Source organism: Maylandia zebra, linkage group LG10 (assembly GCF_041146795.1).
Source record: "Maylandia zebra isolate NMK-2024a linkage group LG10, Mzebra_GT3a, whole genome shotgun sequence".
Lineage (NCBI taxonomy): Eukaryota > Metazoa > Chordata > Actinopteri > Cichliformes > Cichlidae > Maylandia > Maylandia zebra.
Window position 1 is genome coordinate 787,066 of NC_135176.1, and position 16,481 is coordinate 803,546.

The window sequence follows — 16,481 nt, forward strand, 5'->3', positions numbered from 1 at the left end:
GGGCTCCCCAGTTTCACCCATTGTGGCCAATTTGTACATGGAAGAAGTGGAAAAGAGGGCTTTGCTATCCTACCCTGGAACACCACCAAGTCATTAGTTCAGGTATGTGGATGACACCTGGGTGAAAATCAAATCTCAGGATGTTCCACATTTCACGGATCACATTAACTCGGTGGACCGACACATCAGATTCACCAGGGAGGATATGAACAGTGGCAGGTTAGCCTTCTTAGACTGTGAGATTTCCATCAGTAATGGGGGACATCTAAAAGCTGACGTGTACCGTAAACCTACACATACGGATCAGTATCTAAGGTTTGACTCTCATCATCCACTGGAGCACAAACTGGGCGTCATCAGGACGCTACAACACAGAGCGAACACCATCCCCACTGACACAGCAGCCAGGGAGGCAGAAGAACATCAAGAAGGCCCTGAGTAAATGTGGTTATCCCAGCTGGACTTTTGTCAAAGCTGGGAAGGCTCCTAAAGAAAGCTCCAGCAGATCCAGGAGAGAAGGACAACCGCTGCCCACCTGTAGTGATCCCGTACATGTCAGGAGTATCGGAGCAGCTGAGACGCATTTTTTCTAAACACCGGGTCTCTGTGGCTTTTAAACCCCAAAACACGCTGCACCAAAAACTGGTCCACCCCAAGGATCGGGTCCCCCGACACAAACAGAGTAACATAGTGTACGCTGTTAAGTGCAGGAGGACTGGCAGGATTTATACATCGGGGAAACCAAACAACCTCTGGCTAAGAGGACGGCACAACACAGAAGATATACCTCATCAGGCCAGGACTCTGCAGTCTATTTACACCTACAGGCCAGTGGACACTCTTTCAATGATGAGGATGTAACATCCTGGACAGGGAGGAACGCTGGTTTGAGGGCGGAGTCAAGGAGGCCATTTACGTGAAAAGGGAAAGACCATCTCTGAATGGAGGAGGGGCCTAAGGGTACATCTGTCACCATCTTACATGCTGTGATTGCAGCCATTCAACTCTCTGTGAATGGGACTCATGGACTTTGATCAGTGGTTGTTGACCATGGTCATGAGACTTTACATATTGATGATTATAAACTGACCTCCCAGCCCATTGTTCCTTCAGTGGGCTGGTTTCAGTCATTATGCAAATGTCCTGTTCATAAGATTGAAACCTGCAGTCAGCTGAGACTGAAGACGTCACCTGATGATGACGAAACGTTTCTCCCACTGAAAACGTCCAGATGAACAGAATCAACTTTTGGAGATGTTCTTACCTGGATAAGTGAGTGTGAAGACATTTTGCACAGTTCTTAACCAAAACGTCTCCTCCACCAGATTTTCAATGTAATGTAACACTTTGCATTTAATAGAAATGAAAATAAAAATCTTTTTATGTTTAAATATTAATATGTTGGGGGATTTTTTCAATATATTTTTATGGATTTTATAATTGAGCAGTATACAACAATCACCTTCCAAAGAACACAATAGAAGGTGGACGGCAAGTCAACGAGGTGGTAATACAGCATACATAAATGTTAAGACAGAGCACATTTCACTTAAGTTTATCCATCAGGCTAATGACTGGTTGCCAAATCTTATAAAACACTCTCTCTCGGTTAGACAAGGTAAACCTGATTTTCTCCAGGTGGAGTACATTTCCAAATTCTCTCAACCACATTTCAAAGGTAGGAAGTTTATCAGACTTCCAGCTTTCTAGCCACAAGTGTGGTCATTGACACAACCTGCGTCTCTGCCTTGTCCCTTGCCCATCCCGGTTCAGACACCCCAAATAATGCTGCAAAGGGGAACATGGGAACTCCCTGCCAAAGGCTTTGGTCAGAAAATCAAACAAATGATTCCAAAAAAGTTAGTTTTTGGCATTGAAAGAAACGGTGAGATAAAGTTCCTCGATCACTTGAACACTTAAGACTGGCTGAAACGCTCTTATATATTTTTTCCACTTTAGTGGGAGAAAAATGCAACCTATACACAACCTTAAATTGGATCAGACTATGTCTAGCATTTATAGAACTACAATATATATTCTTAATGGAAGAATGCCAAATATCCTTGGGCAAGATACTAACCCCATGTTTGCCTACTGGTGGTGGTCAGAGGGCCCGGTGGCGCCTGTGTCCGGCAGCCTCGCCTCTGTCAGTGCGCCCCAGGGCAGCTGTGGCTACAATGTAGCTGCCATCACCAGTGTGTGAATGTGTGTGTGAATGGGTGAATGACTGAATGTAGTGTAAAGCGCTTTGGGGTCCTTAGGGACTAGTAAAGCGCTATACAAATACAGGCCATTACCATTTAATGCACTCTTGCCAAAGATCATCAGAAACATCCACCCCCAGTTCTTCCTGCCACTGCTCCCTAAAAGTATGAGATGAAGGACTGTATATATCCAGTAAGGCCCTGAAAAAGCGAGACACAGCACCTGTAGTGTAGGGCTCAACTGACACGAAGCTGTCAAACACTGAGTTTCGAGGAATCAAATTGTATTGTGGAATAGATGCTTTGATGAAATGTCTCAACTGTAAAAATCTGAAAAAATGTGAATTAGGAAGATTAAATTTCACCCTCAATTGCTGAAAAGATGGAAAATGTCCATCAATATAAATATCTTTGAGAGAACAAATCCCTCTTCCCTGCCATGTCACAAACGTGATGTCCTCCAGCCCAGGTCTGAAGGCATGATTGTTACATATTGGAGCATCCAGATACATTTTAGGAGCCTTTACTGTGCCCAATATGTTGTTTTTAGTATGATGCTCTCTTGAAACAGAAAGATGAGTAGCTGTGAGTAGCTAGCACTGCCTCGTCTCAGCATGTTTTTCTAGATCAGCTGGGATAAAAACTCAGTTTTCCTTGTTAATTAGTGGGGAAAGTTATGAGTGGGAATTTTTTGTCTAAGGCTGACTTAAATGACGTTGAGGGTGATGTTTTTGAACTGCCTTAAAATAGCTGGTCCCTGCTGCTGCTCCCGCTCTCAGTGTGGCTAAGGTCCAACCATTCCCTGCACCCGTAGCAGTTCCTCGGGTGAGGGTGGCTAGGATTCAACCGGTCCCAGTTCCTACTTCCAGGGTGTTTCAGACCCAGCACTCTTCTGCACCCCTACTTGTTCTTAGGGTTGGAGTAGCTGGTGTCCTTTAGTTTCTACACCTGTCCCAGTTCTCATTTGTAATGTTCACAAATGCTGTGATGGGCTCTGAAACCTGACTAAAACGCTTTAAACAAACCATTCCTCTGCAGATGATAAGTAGGCTGTTTCACAACTTTCAAGAGAAAAAGGAAGATTGAGATTGTTTATAATTAGTTATAATTAGTTATGATTAGCTGGATCAAATGATGGCATTTAAGTAACAGTTTAACTACTGCTCTTAGGCCTGTGTAGCCAATTAATAGATATTACAGTATGGAACATGGTATCGAAAGTAGCTGTGCACAATGTCGTGTCAGTGACAATTTTTTTCTCTAATGGTTAAAAATTTATGGTAAATGGACGGATTCTTATATAGCGCTTTTCTACTCTTACGGAGCACTCAAAGCACTTTTTACAACATGACACATTCACACAAGCATACAGGATACTTGGTATGCAGACCTGAGGAACCAGTTCCAACCACTAACCTTCCAATCAGCAGATGACCTGCTCTACAGCCACCCCACAAACTTACAGCATCTGGTAATCCTAGGCAGTCTCCCATCCAAGTACTAACCAAGCCCAACCCTGCTCAGCTTCTGAGTTCATACGAGAGCGGGCGTGCTCGGGGTGGTATGACTGTAAGCGCACCACTCTGACGTTTTGTCACCCTGGCTACAGTACTGAAGAGAAACCTGGGGTTGTTGATTAATGAATAGTAAGATGGTCTAGCTTTACAGGCTTTTTTACAGAGCAGCAAACTATTTTTACAAGCTAAACGATGATCTTATAAATTAAGATCATCATTTCCTCTACAGCCTACATTTATGTGCTTTAAGGTGTGCATTTGAGAATTATACCAGGGAGTCAAATATTCCCTTGACTTTTAGTTCAGGTAGCTGCTCTGCACTGTGTTGACACATGATAACAGTGGATTAATTATGTCCTTGTATTAAACTTACATGCTTAATCCATTATTATATATTCAAATGTTAATAAGAGATGATTAGACAAAAGATGGGTTTCAAGAAAATACTGCTAAATGTTCAGTTTCTATGCCATACGTCAGAACAAGATCTGCAGTATGAAAGTGGTGGGTGGTAGGTCGGCCTAGCATCTTGCGGGCCGACCTTAGTAGTTTGCTCTGTTGCAGCCCCTTAGTTTTGCAGGACTCACTGACAGCAGTCTTGCGTCTGGCAGAAAGATGGCTGGAAAAAAATCCCGAATGATCGTGATCGGCGATCATGATTGAGCGCTTGGTGAAATCAAATAGAAGAAAAACAAGGATTCAACAGCTCAACCTGTGAAAGAGTGGTTCTGGGAACATGAGACATCATTTTCACACACGGATTGGCCACCACAGAGTCCAGAGCTCAACCTCCTTGAGAATCTTTGGGAAGCGCTGGAGAAGGCTTTGCGCAATGGTCAGACTCTACCATCATCAATGCTAGATCTTGGTGAAAAATTAATGCAACACTGGATGGAAATAAATTTTGAGACATTGCAAGACCTTATTGATTCAATGCCAAAGCGAATGCGTGCCATAATCAAAGCTAAACGCAGTCCAATGAAATATTAGAGTGTGTGACCTTTTTTGGTGGCGACTGGCAGTGTATAGCAGTGTGTAAAGATAGTCTCGATATGATTGAGACTGTGTGGTTACTTTGTAACCGTGGTTCTCTGAGTGAAAGACTTCAGCTCTCTCCAGATTCAGGCCGCTCGGAGACGCATCAACGGTTTCATGTTTGCTCAGCTGTTTTATACGTGGCCAGGCTAACTAGAGTGTCTTAAAGAAGTATTCACACGGCATGACCAAGGGGGTCATTCCCCTTATATATCGATTATGTAACGGAGTGGAGCAATACTCTCACACAGAGAAGGTTATAAGGTAACTGTACATTCTCTGACATCTAGCCTCTATTACTTGATGAAGTTTATACCACTGTGATTTTTACTGTACAGTCATGCTTAAGTATTTTCTATATCATCTTTCTGTGTTTAAAGAGAGCATCAAACTAAAAACAACATATTACTATTTGAGCAAAAACGATCTTTATTAAATGGTATTAAAAGTGTTAAATCACATTGGAAATCTGGTGGAGGAGATGCTATACTGAAGAACTGTGCCAAATAAAGAACATTTTAAACACAGGTTGAATAATCAGCAGAGTTAAACAGTCCATAAAAAGTGGGCTAGAATTACAGTTTGATAGGGTCCGAGTGTCTTGGGGCAGAAAAACACAAACACATACAAACAGCAGTTTGGGTTGTCAAGTGTTGCCATACCACTGGTAAATAGATTACAAATAACACCACACAATGCTCTGCAGCTGATATTGTCACTAAGACATTTTTAGATCCACAGGGAATTAACAGGGGTTAAGAAGCCACACCTCTCATACGGGCTTTTCAGTGAGCTTCATTAAAGCTCGTATACATCCAGAACTGTCATACACGTGTGTGCAATGTGGGCCTTACACGTGATGTTCATGCTGTTTCTCACCATTAATAATCTGTCTCCAACTTGCAGCCGGCCATCCTTTTGTGCCGCCCCACCATGAATAATTTTAGTTACATATATGCTGTTGTCACCAGGGATATGCTGGTTTCCCACTCCACCTGCAATACTGAAACCAAGGCCTGTGTGTGTGTGTGTGTGTGTGTGTGTGTGTGTGTGTGTGTGTGTGTGTGTGTGTGTGTGTGTGTGTGAGAGAGAGAGAGAGAGAGAGAGAATGACAGTAGTTAGTTTAAAGATATGACATAGGCATACACATTATGATATAGGAGGATGCTATAACTGTTGTATTTATTAATTGAAAGGGACACGTTTTTGTGGCAGTGTCATGGGTTTTCAAAGGCTTTCTGACAATGAATACATTTCACAGTAACTTCAAGGTCTTAAGCTCTGCTGTGTTTACAAACCTCCCAGCTGTCATAACTACAGTAAGTAACACCCATTCTTGTGCTGAGCTCTGGAAATCCAGATTAATCATTCAGGGTCAAAAAATGACCCTCGCCATACACAAAATGTGCAGCAGTATCACTGAGAACGGAATATCATCAACTATTCTCTCAAATTTATAATGTACAAAATCATGTTTTTTAGGTCTATACCAACCTTTTGGTCCTTTGATTAGCTTGAGCTCAATGATTGTCTCTAGCATAGGCCTGCGGCGCCGCACATACAAATGGACAACAGAACCTGCAACCTTTAGGGCCTCTACTGCCTTACTGTGGGAAACTTCAGACACATCAGCATCATTCACCCGAAGGATGCAGTCATTTACTCTGGAAAAGGAAAAGTCATATCAATAGCTAATTCACATGAAGACAAACTTACAATACTAATCAGAATTTCATTAACTGATATAAAACTCAGTGGTGAGGAGAGTGTTTCCAAGGCAGGCGCACATCACGGACAAAATGCTAACCCCAAAGGCTTTGTTACACACTGAAGCTCAAACTTTTATCTCATTACATGACTTTTTTATTGACTGCTATTCCCGAAAAAAACAGAAAACCTGTGAATACATTCCAGCATATTTACAGCACAATCACACGCACATAGAACAATTCTGTATAAATGTTAAGGTCTGACAAACAGGGACAGAGCTAGCAAGCAACTGAGTTTGAATTCCTATTGGGCATCGACCAAAACTTCCATATGGTGGCAGCCAAGGACACTAACCTCCTGAAGGTTGCTCACAGTGACCAGGTGGGGCCCAACCCTCGCTCACACTCTCTCTTGCACATGTTACACCACTCCAGGACAACTTGGTGTAAACAGCAAACCGAGTTTATTTGGGTACCCCAGAACCATGGCTTTTACATACAGAACCCAAGCATGCTCTTCGCTTCTTCTTTTCCAGAACATTTCTTTTTTTCTTTTTTCCGTGCCTGCCCTCTACTGGTGGAAACGTGTAACAGCCAAAAACCCAACATAGCTGAATAGCCCAAATACCAACGGATTTATGCAATGTTTTAGACCTATTTTAGCTTTACACTTTACCAAGTGCTACACACACACACACACGTAGTAAGATTGTTATGATTATAGTAACGATTTCATTATATTATATTTTATGTCAGAAATAAAATGCTAACCATTAGAGAAAAAAATATATAACCGTCTCACAGACATTACATTATGTATCGCTACTTTCAGTACCACTGACATTTACACCCTTTTTCCAATTGATCTTCAGTTATTACTTCCTCCAAACCATCAACGTGTCTTTTAAACCCCATTCCTACAAGACTGCTCAAAGAACTCAACTAATTATAGGCCTGTCTCAATCTTCCTTTTACACAAAAAAACCCTCTTCTGATATATATTAAAAAAAACAAAGCCCTTTGGGGCAACTGTGGTTGTGATTTGGCCTATATATAAATTTGAACTGAATTAAATTTAATTTATTTGACGTGTTTCAGTCCAGTTTTAGAGCTCATCACAGTACTCGTAGCAGTTGTGAACATTACAAATGATCACGGTCGCTGACAGTGGACACATCTCTGTGCTTGTTCTGCATCAGGCCCCATCTTATCTTAATGACCTTGTAGTACCATATCACCCCATTAGAGCACTTTGCTCTCACACTGCAGGCTTACTTGTGGTTCCTAGAGTATTGAAAAAGTAGAATGGGAGGCAGAGACTGACCATGTCTCGCACACTTAAAGAACTGTATGACTTATTGGGCATTAAATCTGTTTGGACCAGCATCTACCACCCTCAGACTGACGGGCTGGTGGAGTTGCTGAATAACAATAGTAATGGATTGCATTTATATAGCGCTTTTCGGGACCCCTCAAAGGGCTTTACAATACCACTATTCATTCACACGCTGGTGAAGGAAAGCTACAGTTGTAGCCACAGCTGCCCTGGGGCAGACTGACAGAGGTGAGGCTGCCATATTGCACCACCGGCCCCTCTGGCCATCACCAGTAGGCGGTAGGTGAAGTGTCTTGCCCAAGGACACAACAACCGAGACTGTCCGAGCCGGGGCTCGAGCCGGCAACCTTCTGATTACAAGACGAACACCCAACTCTTGAGCCACGATCGCCCCTAATAAGACTTTAAAGTCCATGATTCATAAGTTCATTCACAAGGATGATCGCTCAGTCCCAGTTGTTTGTTGTTTGCAGTGCGGGGGTGCCTCCACTGGATTTTCTCCCTTTGAGTTATTGTTTGGCAGGAAGCCGCGGGGGGTGTTGGACCTGAGGGTCCAAATCCAGCAAAAAATGAGATCCAGTATTTTCTGAACCTGAGAGCAAAGCTGCACACATTAGGGAGGTTATCATGAGGAAATTTGCTCCAAGCCCAGGAACTTCAGGAGCGCCTGTACAACAGAGGGACTAGGTTTATGGCAATTTTCACCGGGAGATAAAGTGCTTGGATTACTCCCTTCTTTCAGCTCAAAGTTACTCACCCAGTGGCAGGGACCCTTCATGGTCACACAGCGAGTGGGTGACGTAGACTATGAAGCGGTATGGTCAGACAGGGGAGGAGCAACACAGATTTATCACATTAACCTCCTAAAAGCATGAGGCTGAAACTGCTTATTTGGTGAGCCTAGTGAAGGAGCGAAATGATTTGTGGGGGTGGCGGTAGAGCAGATCAGCTACTGATTAGAAGGTTGGTTTGATTCCTGGCTTCCCCAGTCTGCATGCCAAATATCCTTGGGCAAGATATTAACCCCAAATTGCCCTCCGATGCGTTCATCGGAGCGTGTGAATGTTTATTAGTTGTACTTGTGTTTAGAAGTGCTTGTGTGAGTGGGTGTGAATGGGTGAATAAGGCATGTTGTATAGAGCGCTTTGAGTACTCCGGGAGAGTAGAAAAGCACTATATAAGAATCAGTCCATTTACCATTTGGGGCTGGTGGTGTCAACTTCCACCATTCCACCATTGTGGTGACCATCTCAGACAGGCCAGAGACCAGATGCCGCTGGATTGCAGCAGCTGTTTGCAGATGTGTTCTCCCCCCTGTCCAGCCTCATAGAGCACCATTTTGAAACGTTCCCTGGCTTGACTGTCCGTTCATGGCTCTACAGGTTACCTGAACATAACAGACATATTGTTCAGAATTGGCTGAAATGCTAAACCTGGGAGTAATAGAAGAGTCACACAGTGCGTGGTGTAGCCCCATAATTCTTGTGGTGAAGAGAGATGGGTCTATACGATTCTGTGTCGACTATTGTAAGGTGAAGTGCCACAGTTTGATGCTTATGCCAGCCTTCGGTTAACAAGCTTCTGGACTGGTTAGGCCAGGGCTGTCCATCTCCATCCCTTGAGGCCTGGAGTTGGACACCCCTGGGTTAGGGACTGCTTGTTTTTTCGTTACACTGGATTTAACAAAGGGCTACTGGCAGATTTTCTTCTCTCCAGAGTCCAAGGAGAAAATGGCCATTTCCACTCTGTAACAGCCATCGGACCAAAAAAGAGTTGAAGGTCTTGGGGCTGGCTGGTTTCTACCGCCGGTTTGTGCCCATCTTTGTGGACTTAATCAGCCCGTTTGCCGATTTCATTAGTTAATATTAATCTCTGGCTGTCTTCCACAGTGTGTCTTCATCGTGTTTTCCTCCCCCCACCCCAGCTGGTTGTGGCAGAAAGCCGCCCCTCCCTGAGACTGGTTCTGCTGGATGTTTCTTCCTGTTAAAAGGGAGTTTTTTCTTCCCACTGTCACCAAAGCACTTGATCAAAAAGGGTCATACATTTTTTTCTCTGTATTACCGTACAGAGTTATAAAGTTCCTCGAGGCAGCTGTTGTTGTGATTAGGTGTTGTAAGTTAGTTGTGGGATAAAATTGAGGCAGAGGCAGCCAGAAGGGGACAGAGGGGGGGGGGGGGGGGGGGGGGGGGGGGGTTAGCCTCCTCTGCACCCTGGTGACATACCCCCACTCCAAGGTCCTGCATGTGTGGGTGGTTGTGGTGGAGCGGGAAGAGGGAGGCAGCTGGAGATGGGGAGGGAAGGAAGGGAGGGGCAAGTGACCCCTCCCTGGGGCCAGCTCTCCCGCTGACCCCAGTAGGCACCCCCATACTCCGCGACCCGCCAGGGAAAGGGGGCCCAGGCCCATCCAGACCGGGGCCCAGTGCAGCAGCGCCTCCCGGCCCCACAGAGCCCGGGACAGCCCACCCAACCCCACCACAGAGAAAACTGCACCCACCCCACCATCCACTCATCTTCCAGACTACATAAGACAATAAACACCCAGGCTGAGATCTTCCTCCACCTCTCCTGTATCTCCCCCTCCTGCAGAGGGAGCTCCTGAGGAGAGGAAAGCTCCTGCAAGATGTGACAATCTCCCCCACCAGTTGAAGAGCCCCCCAGGTGGCTCGATGCACCGGCGGCACCCTGCTCCAGAGCTGGGCCCCCATATCCCTCAAATTTATCCCACAACTTAGACATTCACATTACTCACACTCTCATTACGCATACATATAGGATCTTGGGGGTGGGCACGATACACGGAATCCAAAGTACCATCAGGGTGTACACCTCACCCCTGGCGTCGTTGCCCACCTCTCAATTTTAAATACACGTAGACATTGAGGGCTATCAGGAGAGACCATGCGCTTACCTGCTGCTCTCTGGCAGGTAGCTCCATGCCCTCCTGGGTTTTAAATGCACCTTAGAACACACATGCATCAACACTACAATGAGCGGGTGGAGGGAGGTTCGGAGTCTTCTCTCACCCCCATTCTCTGCGACCTGCTGGAGCGGGGGGGCTAGGAGGAAGAGTTGGCCGTCCGACTGCGGTCTGGAGTGTGGGGCCTTCCTGCTGCTGCGGAGTCGGGGCGGTCTGCCTCCCCCCACCGCAGGGAAAAGGGTAACACCACCTGGGTCTGGGTGCAGTTCCCCCCTCCAGGGGCAAGGGTACCTAGACCCGGTTTGTAAAGTACGCTTGGGGAGTGTGATCGTGTGTACAGCGTCTCTTTATGTCTGTCTCCACGTTGGTTGAGTGTGGAGTGAGTGCATATGAGAGCATGAGGGTGGGAATGGATGTTTGTGTCTGTGTGTGCCTGTATGTCTGTGTCTATATGTCAGGTTGGGTGTCAGGCGCCACCTCTCTGGGGACATCTCAGGCCCTCCAAGGTTTGGAGGCCTATCTCCCCCTACCACCACTTCCCCTGCCAGTGGCGGACTCCCTCAGACATCGGTGCGTTGGTGGTTCTTTGTGTCTGGGGATGGGCGTCCAGGTACACACCGGCTCACTCCTTGGCGGCCGCTTATCGGGGCCTGGAGCCTGGGGCTCGCTCGGGCCACTTCGGAGGTGGGGTGCCCCCGGCCTCTCGGCCTGGGGCTCGGTCACTCAGGCACGGCTGGCTGCCGGCGGAGCTCACGGGCGCGTCACTGCAACTCCCCCTGGCTTCTGCTCCACGGCTGCTGAGTGAGCCCTCATCTGGGACTCTCCTCAGCTCTTTCTGGGACAGTGGTGCGGCTGCCCCTCTGTTGGTCTTCCTTGGTCTCTTGTGTTCTGGGGGCCTCTGGATGTCTGGAGTTTTGATCTCCTCCATACCTGCTTCATGCCCTGGAGGACGGGGCTGTGGCCCCCCCACACCCTCTAGCAGATCATTACATGAAGGAACCTTTTAAAAAAACAAAAAACAAGCGCGTCCATGCTCACAGGTGTACACACGGGTGATCACACCCACAAACTACACCCTTTTTGGCTCCTACCTCAAAGCACACTGTTCTGTTGATCTTATGTGCTGCACAATAATGTTTAATATTTAGTATTTACTGTCATATTCCCATATATCATTGTGATGTTGTTTATTCTATTACTCTTGTTCTCTTCTGCTTGTTTTCTTTTTTCTTTCTCAGCAGGTGATCCAGGTGATTGATATATGCATTTTTTTCTCTGCCCGTTCTGTTGGTTTTTGTCTTTTGCCCTTCTCCCCCGTCCCTCTTCTCAGCTGTTTCTCTTTCCCTCTTTCTTTCTCCCCTTCTTTCCCCCAGTCAAGTCTGTCCCGTATTCAGTAAGTGAAAATAAAATAAACAATAAAAGGTGAATCAAATGGACCATTACGGCAAGGCTGGGATGGTCAGTTTGGTAAAGTAAATCCGTTGGGCATCTTTCTTTGCCTTTAGACAACAATTCTGATGGCAAAAGAGCCAAACGGGACAGGCCAAAAAAAAAAAAAAAAGGTGTTGTAAGTTAAAATAATAATAATAATAATTTAATTGTACATAACTATAGTTATAATATATAATATCACATTTAGATAAATGTTGTTAGTCACACTAACTAATAAAAAATAGTTTAATTTATCTAATAAAATAATACACCCCCCTCAGGAAACAAACCCCTCCAAACATTTGGGTCATTTAAATCAGATGATGCTCTCCTCCAGTTACAGGACTGTTTTGATCTGACAGACTGGTCCATCTTTGAACAGCAGGACCTGGAGACCTCCTCTCAGTCTGTCCTAAGTGCTGTGTACAGAATGGGACATTTAACAGAACCATCCAGGTTTTTCCTATCCAAAAACCTTGGATTACAAGTGAAGTACAAGCTCTGATCAGAACTCAAAGCTTTGCGTTCAGGCTGAGGGACAGTTCTCTATACAGCACTGCCAGAGCCGATCTGAGGAGGGGTATCAAATAGGCTAAGGAGGCCTACAGGAGAAAGATAGAGGATGAGGAGGATAACTTCCTCACAGACAACAATCCCTGCCAGGTGTGGCGAGGTATCCAAGCCCTTGCCAGCTTCAAAAGGCCAGAGCCCAAAACCCCAACAGCAGCCTCGAACCTGTAGCAGCTCAACACCTTCTTTGCTCTATTTGAAAACACTGCTCGCCCACTCACCATGTCCCCCACCTCACCTTGACCCAGCCGCCCCCGCAGGAACATGAGGTCAGGAGAAGACTGAGAGTGGTGAACCCTAATAAAGGAGAGTAGGTGTAGGAGTAATAGGAGAGCTGCTGGCCCCAATTGCATCCCAGGGGCTCTGGTTCAAGCCTGCACGGATCAGCTGGCAGGGATCCTCACCAGGCTGTTCAGACCCTTCCTGACTCTATTCCCACCTGTCTGACAGCCTCCACCATTATTCCCATCTCCAAAAAGACTAGAATAAACAGCCTCAATGACTACAGACCTATAAGCCCTCAAATCTGTAGTCATGAAGTTTTTTGAGCAGATAGTGTCTACCCCCTCCCTCCACCCCCAGCTTACAGAGAAAATCAGTCCACGGAGTGATTCACCAGTTCAACAACACCCTTCACAGAGTGCTGACCCATCTGAAGAACAGGAAGAGCTGTGTTAGAAAGCTTGTCACGGACTACAGCTCACCATAATCCCAGACATCCTCACCACCAAACTGGAGAAAGATTTCCTGACACCAGCATCAATCAGTCAGACTTGCCCCCCATGTCTGGGGGGAAACGTGGGGGGCAAGTCCCCACTGTCACTCAGCACTGGTGTCGTTCTCAGCCCCCTACTGTATGCCCTACGTATATGACTGTACAGCAACCCACCCAACCAATGTCATTGTCAAGTATGCCGATGACACCACTCATGGGCTCATCCTCTGATGGAGGTAGAGAACTTGTCCCACTCGCGCTCAATAACCTCAGGCTGAACATCCTCAAAACAAAAGAACTCATAATGAACTTCAGGAGGCACAGACAGCTCCACTCCCCTCTCATTATAAATGGAGAACAGGTGGGATGTGTCTCTGTTTCAGGTTTCTAGGCATCCACATCTCCACTGATCTCACTTGAACAAACAACACCAATGCCCTGGGAAAGAAGTCCCAGCTGCAGCTGCCATTCCTCTGTGTCCTGAGGAAGAATAACCTGGATCAGAAGCTGCTGCTGGCTCCTCAGTGGAGAAAGTGCTATCCATCTGCCTGGGTTTTTGCTACGCAGGGGCCACAACTGAGAACAAGAAGGCTGCGCAGAATGTTAGCATTGCCCAAAAAATCAGTGTCTGCCCTCTGCCACCCCTGGAAGCCCTCACCAGATCCTCCTGTCTCAGGAAAACGATGGCCATCAAAGGTGATGCCCTTGCACCCCGCCAACCACCAATTGGACCCAATGCAGTCTGGTTGGCACCTCGGGTCAGTCAGGTCCCACACCTCCAAACTTACCAACAGCTTCTTCCTGAGGACCATCAAAAACACTATCCTCTCACACCCCAACCCTGCCCACCCACTTCACCAATCTGAGCCATGGTGTGAGTAACCCCCATCACTCAGACCACTCACTTATTTTTGTATATATTTCTCTTAATTGTATATATTTCTCCTGTTTCCTATTTATTTCTATATTTTATTCCATCAAAGTCAGTGTGGAGCACCCACAGTTTTGTTCTACATGTACAGTGACAATAAAAGGCTGTTCTAATCTATTCCATTCTATATGAGAGTTTTGTTATATTGAGGGCAAAAATTGTTGAAAGAAGTAATTATTATAGAACAAACACATCATCATCCTGCTTAAGTTTAAAAACCTTATACTCTCAAAATCCACTAGAAACCAACAGAAATATGACAATACTACCTCAGAACTGAAAGATAATAAAAGATGAAAAATGAAGTTTTAGAAATCTATTAACGTTTATACAGTTATCCAGTAATCAGAGATATAGTTCATATTCAGTGTGATGGGAGAGATTTCTGTCATCCTTGTACTGAAGATTTCTTCCGTAATGGTTTTGTGACATGCACGATTGTAATAAGTTGTTTCTTTTTTTTCTTTGTTCTCTTTCACCACAAAAGTAAACATATGTAACTAACCTCAAGCGTCCATCCTCTGCTGCAGCTCCTCCAGGGATGATCTTGGTAATGAAGATGCCGGGGTCATCACCAATATGGGGGTTATCTGTCCCTCCAGCGATGCTAAAGCCCAACCCTGAGTTACCCTGCGGTCATGAAAATCTCATTGATACCAAAGCAGAACCCATTTTGTATAGTGTGGTCAAAAAATGTTTCTTATCCATTCACTTTTCTAATTCTCAGTTGTTTATGTAGTAACTGAGGAGGCTTCCCCCGGAGTATATCTACCACTGCAAATGTAATGAATTAATCATCTCTGAATGACAATACTGTATTCACAAGGAAGCAGGTGAACAATGTCTCTCAGAGAAGACAGGCTTAAACCATTTCTGACAGGGCTTCAGTAAACAGAAGACAGATAAACTGAAAGGTCGGGTGCATTTCTCGGGTCATGTATCAGGTTGTTGGCCTTCACAGGACGTGACTTTTATATATTGTTCATCTGCTGTAGATAATTAATTTTGTTTTCACATCTGTTTTTCCTCTGTTTTTTTTAAGGACAAGGTGTACAACGTCCCAAGATATGCCACGTTTTCGAGTAAATCAACACCTTTGTGAAAAATACAGGCATTAAAAATGTTGTTTAATGTCTGTTTTTGCTAAATTAACTGAAGAAATTGCAACAAATTTTGTGCTTTGGTGAAAAGTGCTAGCACTGAAGTTCCCATAATTTGAAAAATTGTTGTCTGTTTTCAAGTTGTCCCATTCACAAACTTGGGTTTCCATGCATGGGTGACAACAATACCCCATCAGCCTGGTGAGGGTGAGGGGTAATTAAGTGCAGGCCTATGTGAATACAAATCTTCTGTCTGTTTTTATCCCTGTGCCCTCCTCAGCTTTTTCTCCCTTTGACATCTTCATGGAAAAAAATGTACTTGTACAAATTCTGACTAGAAATCCTGATACAACAATATTTCTTTCTGCATTTTGTTTAATAAGGGTTTTAATCAACTTGAGTCTTTATAAAAAAGACGATTCAATAATTTTCAGGATTTTAACCCTTTAAATTCCAATTTAAACATTTGAACTTTTTTTGTTTTTTCCAAAAAACACACAAAACACTTATTATTTTCTAATTATTAGTGCCAGATACGCACTCTGGATACCTTCGTGGACAAAAATGCCCCATTCACTTTAACTGAAACTATCTCTCTGCCACTGCAGTATAAAAACATGCATTCTATAATGTCTGCATTTCATTTTGAAGAAAAGTACTGATATCTGACATTTTTTCCATTGCAGGTCGAATAATGAAATTACTGTATTATTGTACAGGCGGCCAAAAGAATGATTGGTGTGGATGTGTACGAAATCATTTTTGAGGTATTAGGTGGTGTGTGTGTAAATGGCCTGCATTTGTATAGCACTTTACTTAGTCCCTAAGGACCCCAAAGCGCTTTACACTAGCGCTGTGGGTGAGTAAGTGCATGCATGTGAGTGCCAGTGTAAATCTGTATTAATTTCAGTGGTGACTAAAGGTCATCTTTGCGGGATATGTTGGATGTGTCTTTGAAGAGGCATTTGAGCAACTCAATGTGCTTACACATGGCCCACATACCGCAAAGAATGACG

General features: G+C 44.8%; 1 protein-coding gene and 1 pseudogene across 15 annotated transcripts in view; both read right to left on the reverse strand.

Annotated features, from left to right (window-relative positions):
- dlg2 (discs, large homolog 2 (Drosophila)) overlaps positions 1 to 16,481 on the reverse strand; it is a 174,324-nt gene that overhangs the window by 60,679 nt on the left and 97,164 nt on the right. For all 15 annotated transcript variants that reach the window (XM_004561691.2, XM_004561695.2, XM_004561693.2 and 12 more), the window contains 3 exons: positions 14,871 to 14,995; positions 6,251 to 6,420; positions 5,636 to 5,772 (listed from right to left, as the gene is read on the reverse strand). In XM_004561691.2, the coding sequence (XP_004561748.1) occupies positions 5,636 to 5,772; positions 6,251 to 6,420; positions 14,871 to 14,995 (432 nt within the window). The remainder of the gene's footprint in view (positions 1 to 5,635; positions 5,773 to 6,250; positions 6,421 to 14,870; positions 14,996 to 16,481) is intronic.
- LOC111500603 (5S ribosomal RNA) lies at positions 3,661 to 3,779 on the reverse strand (annotated as a pseudogene).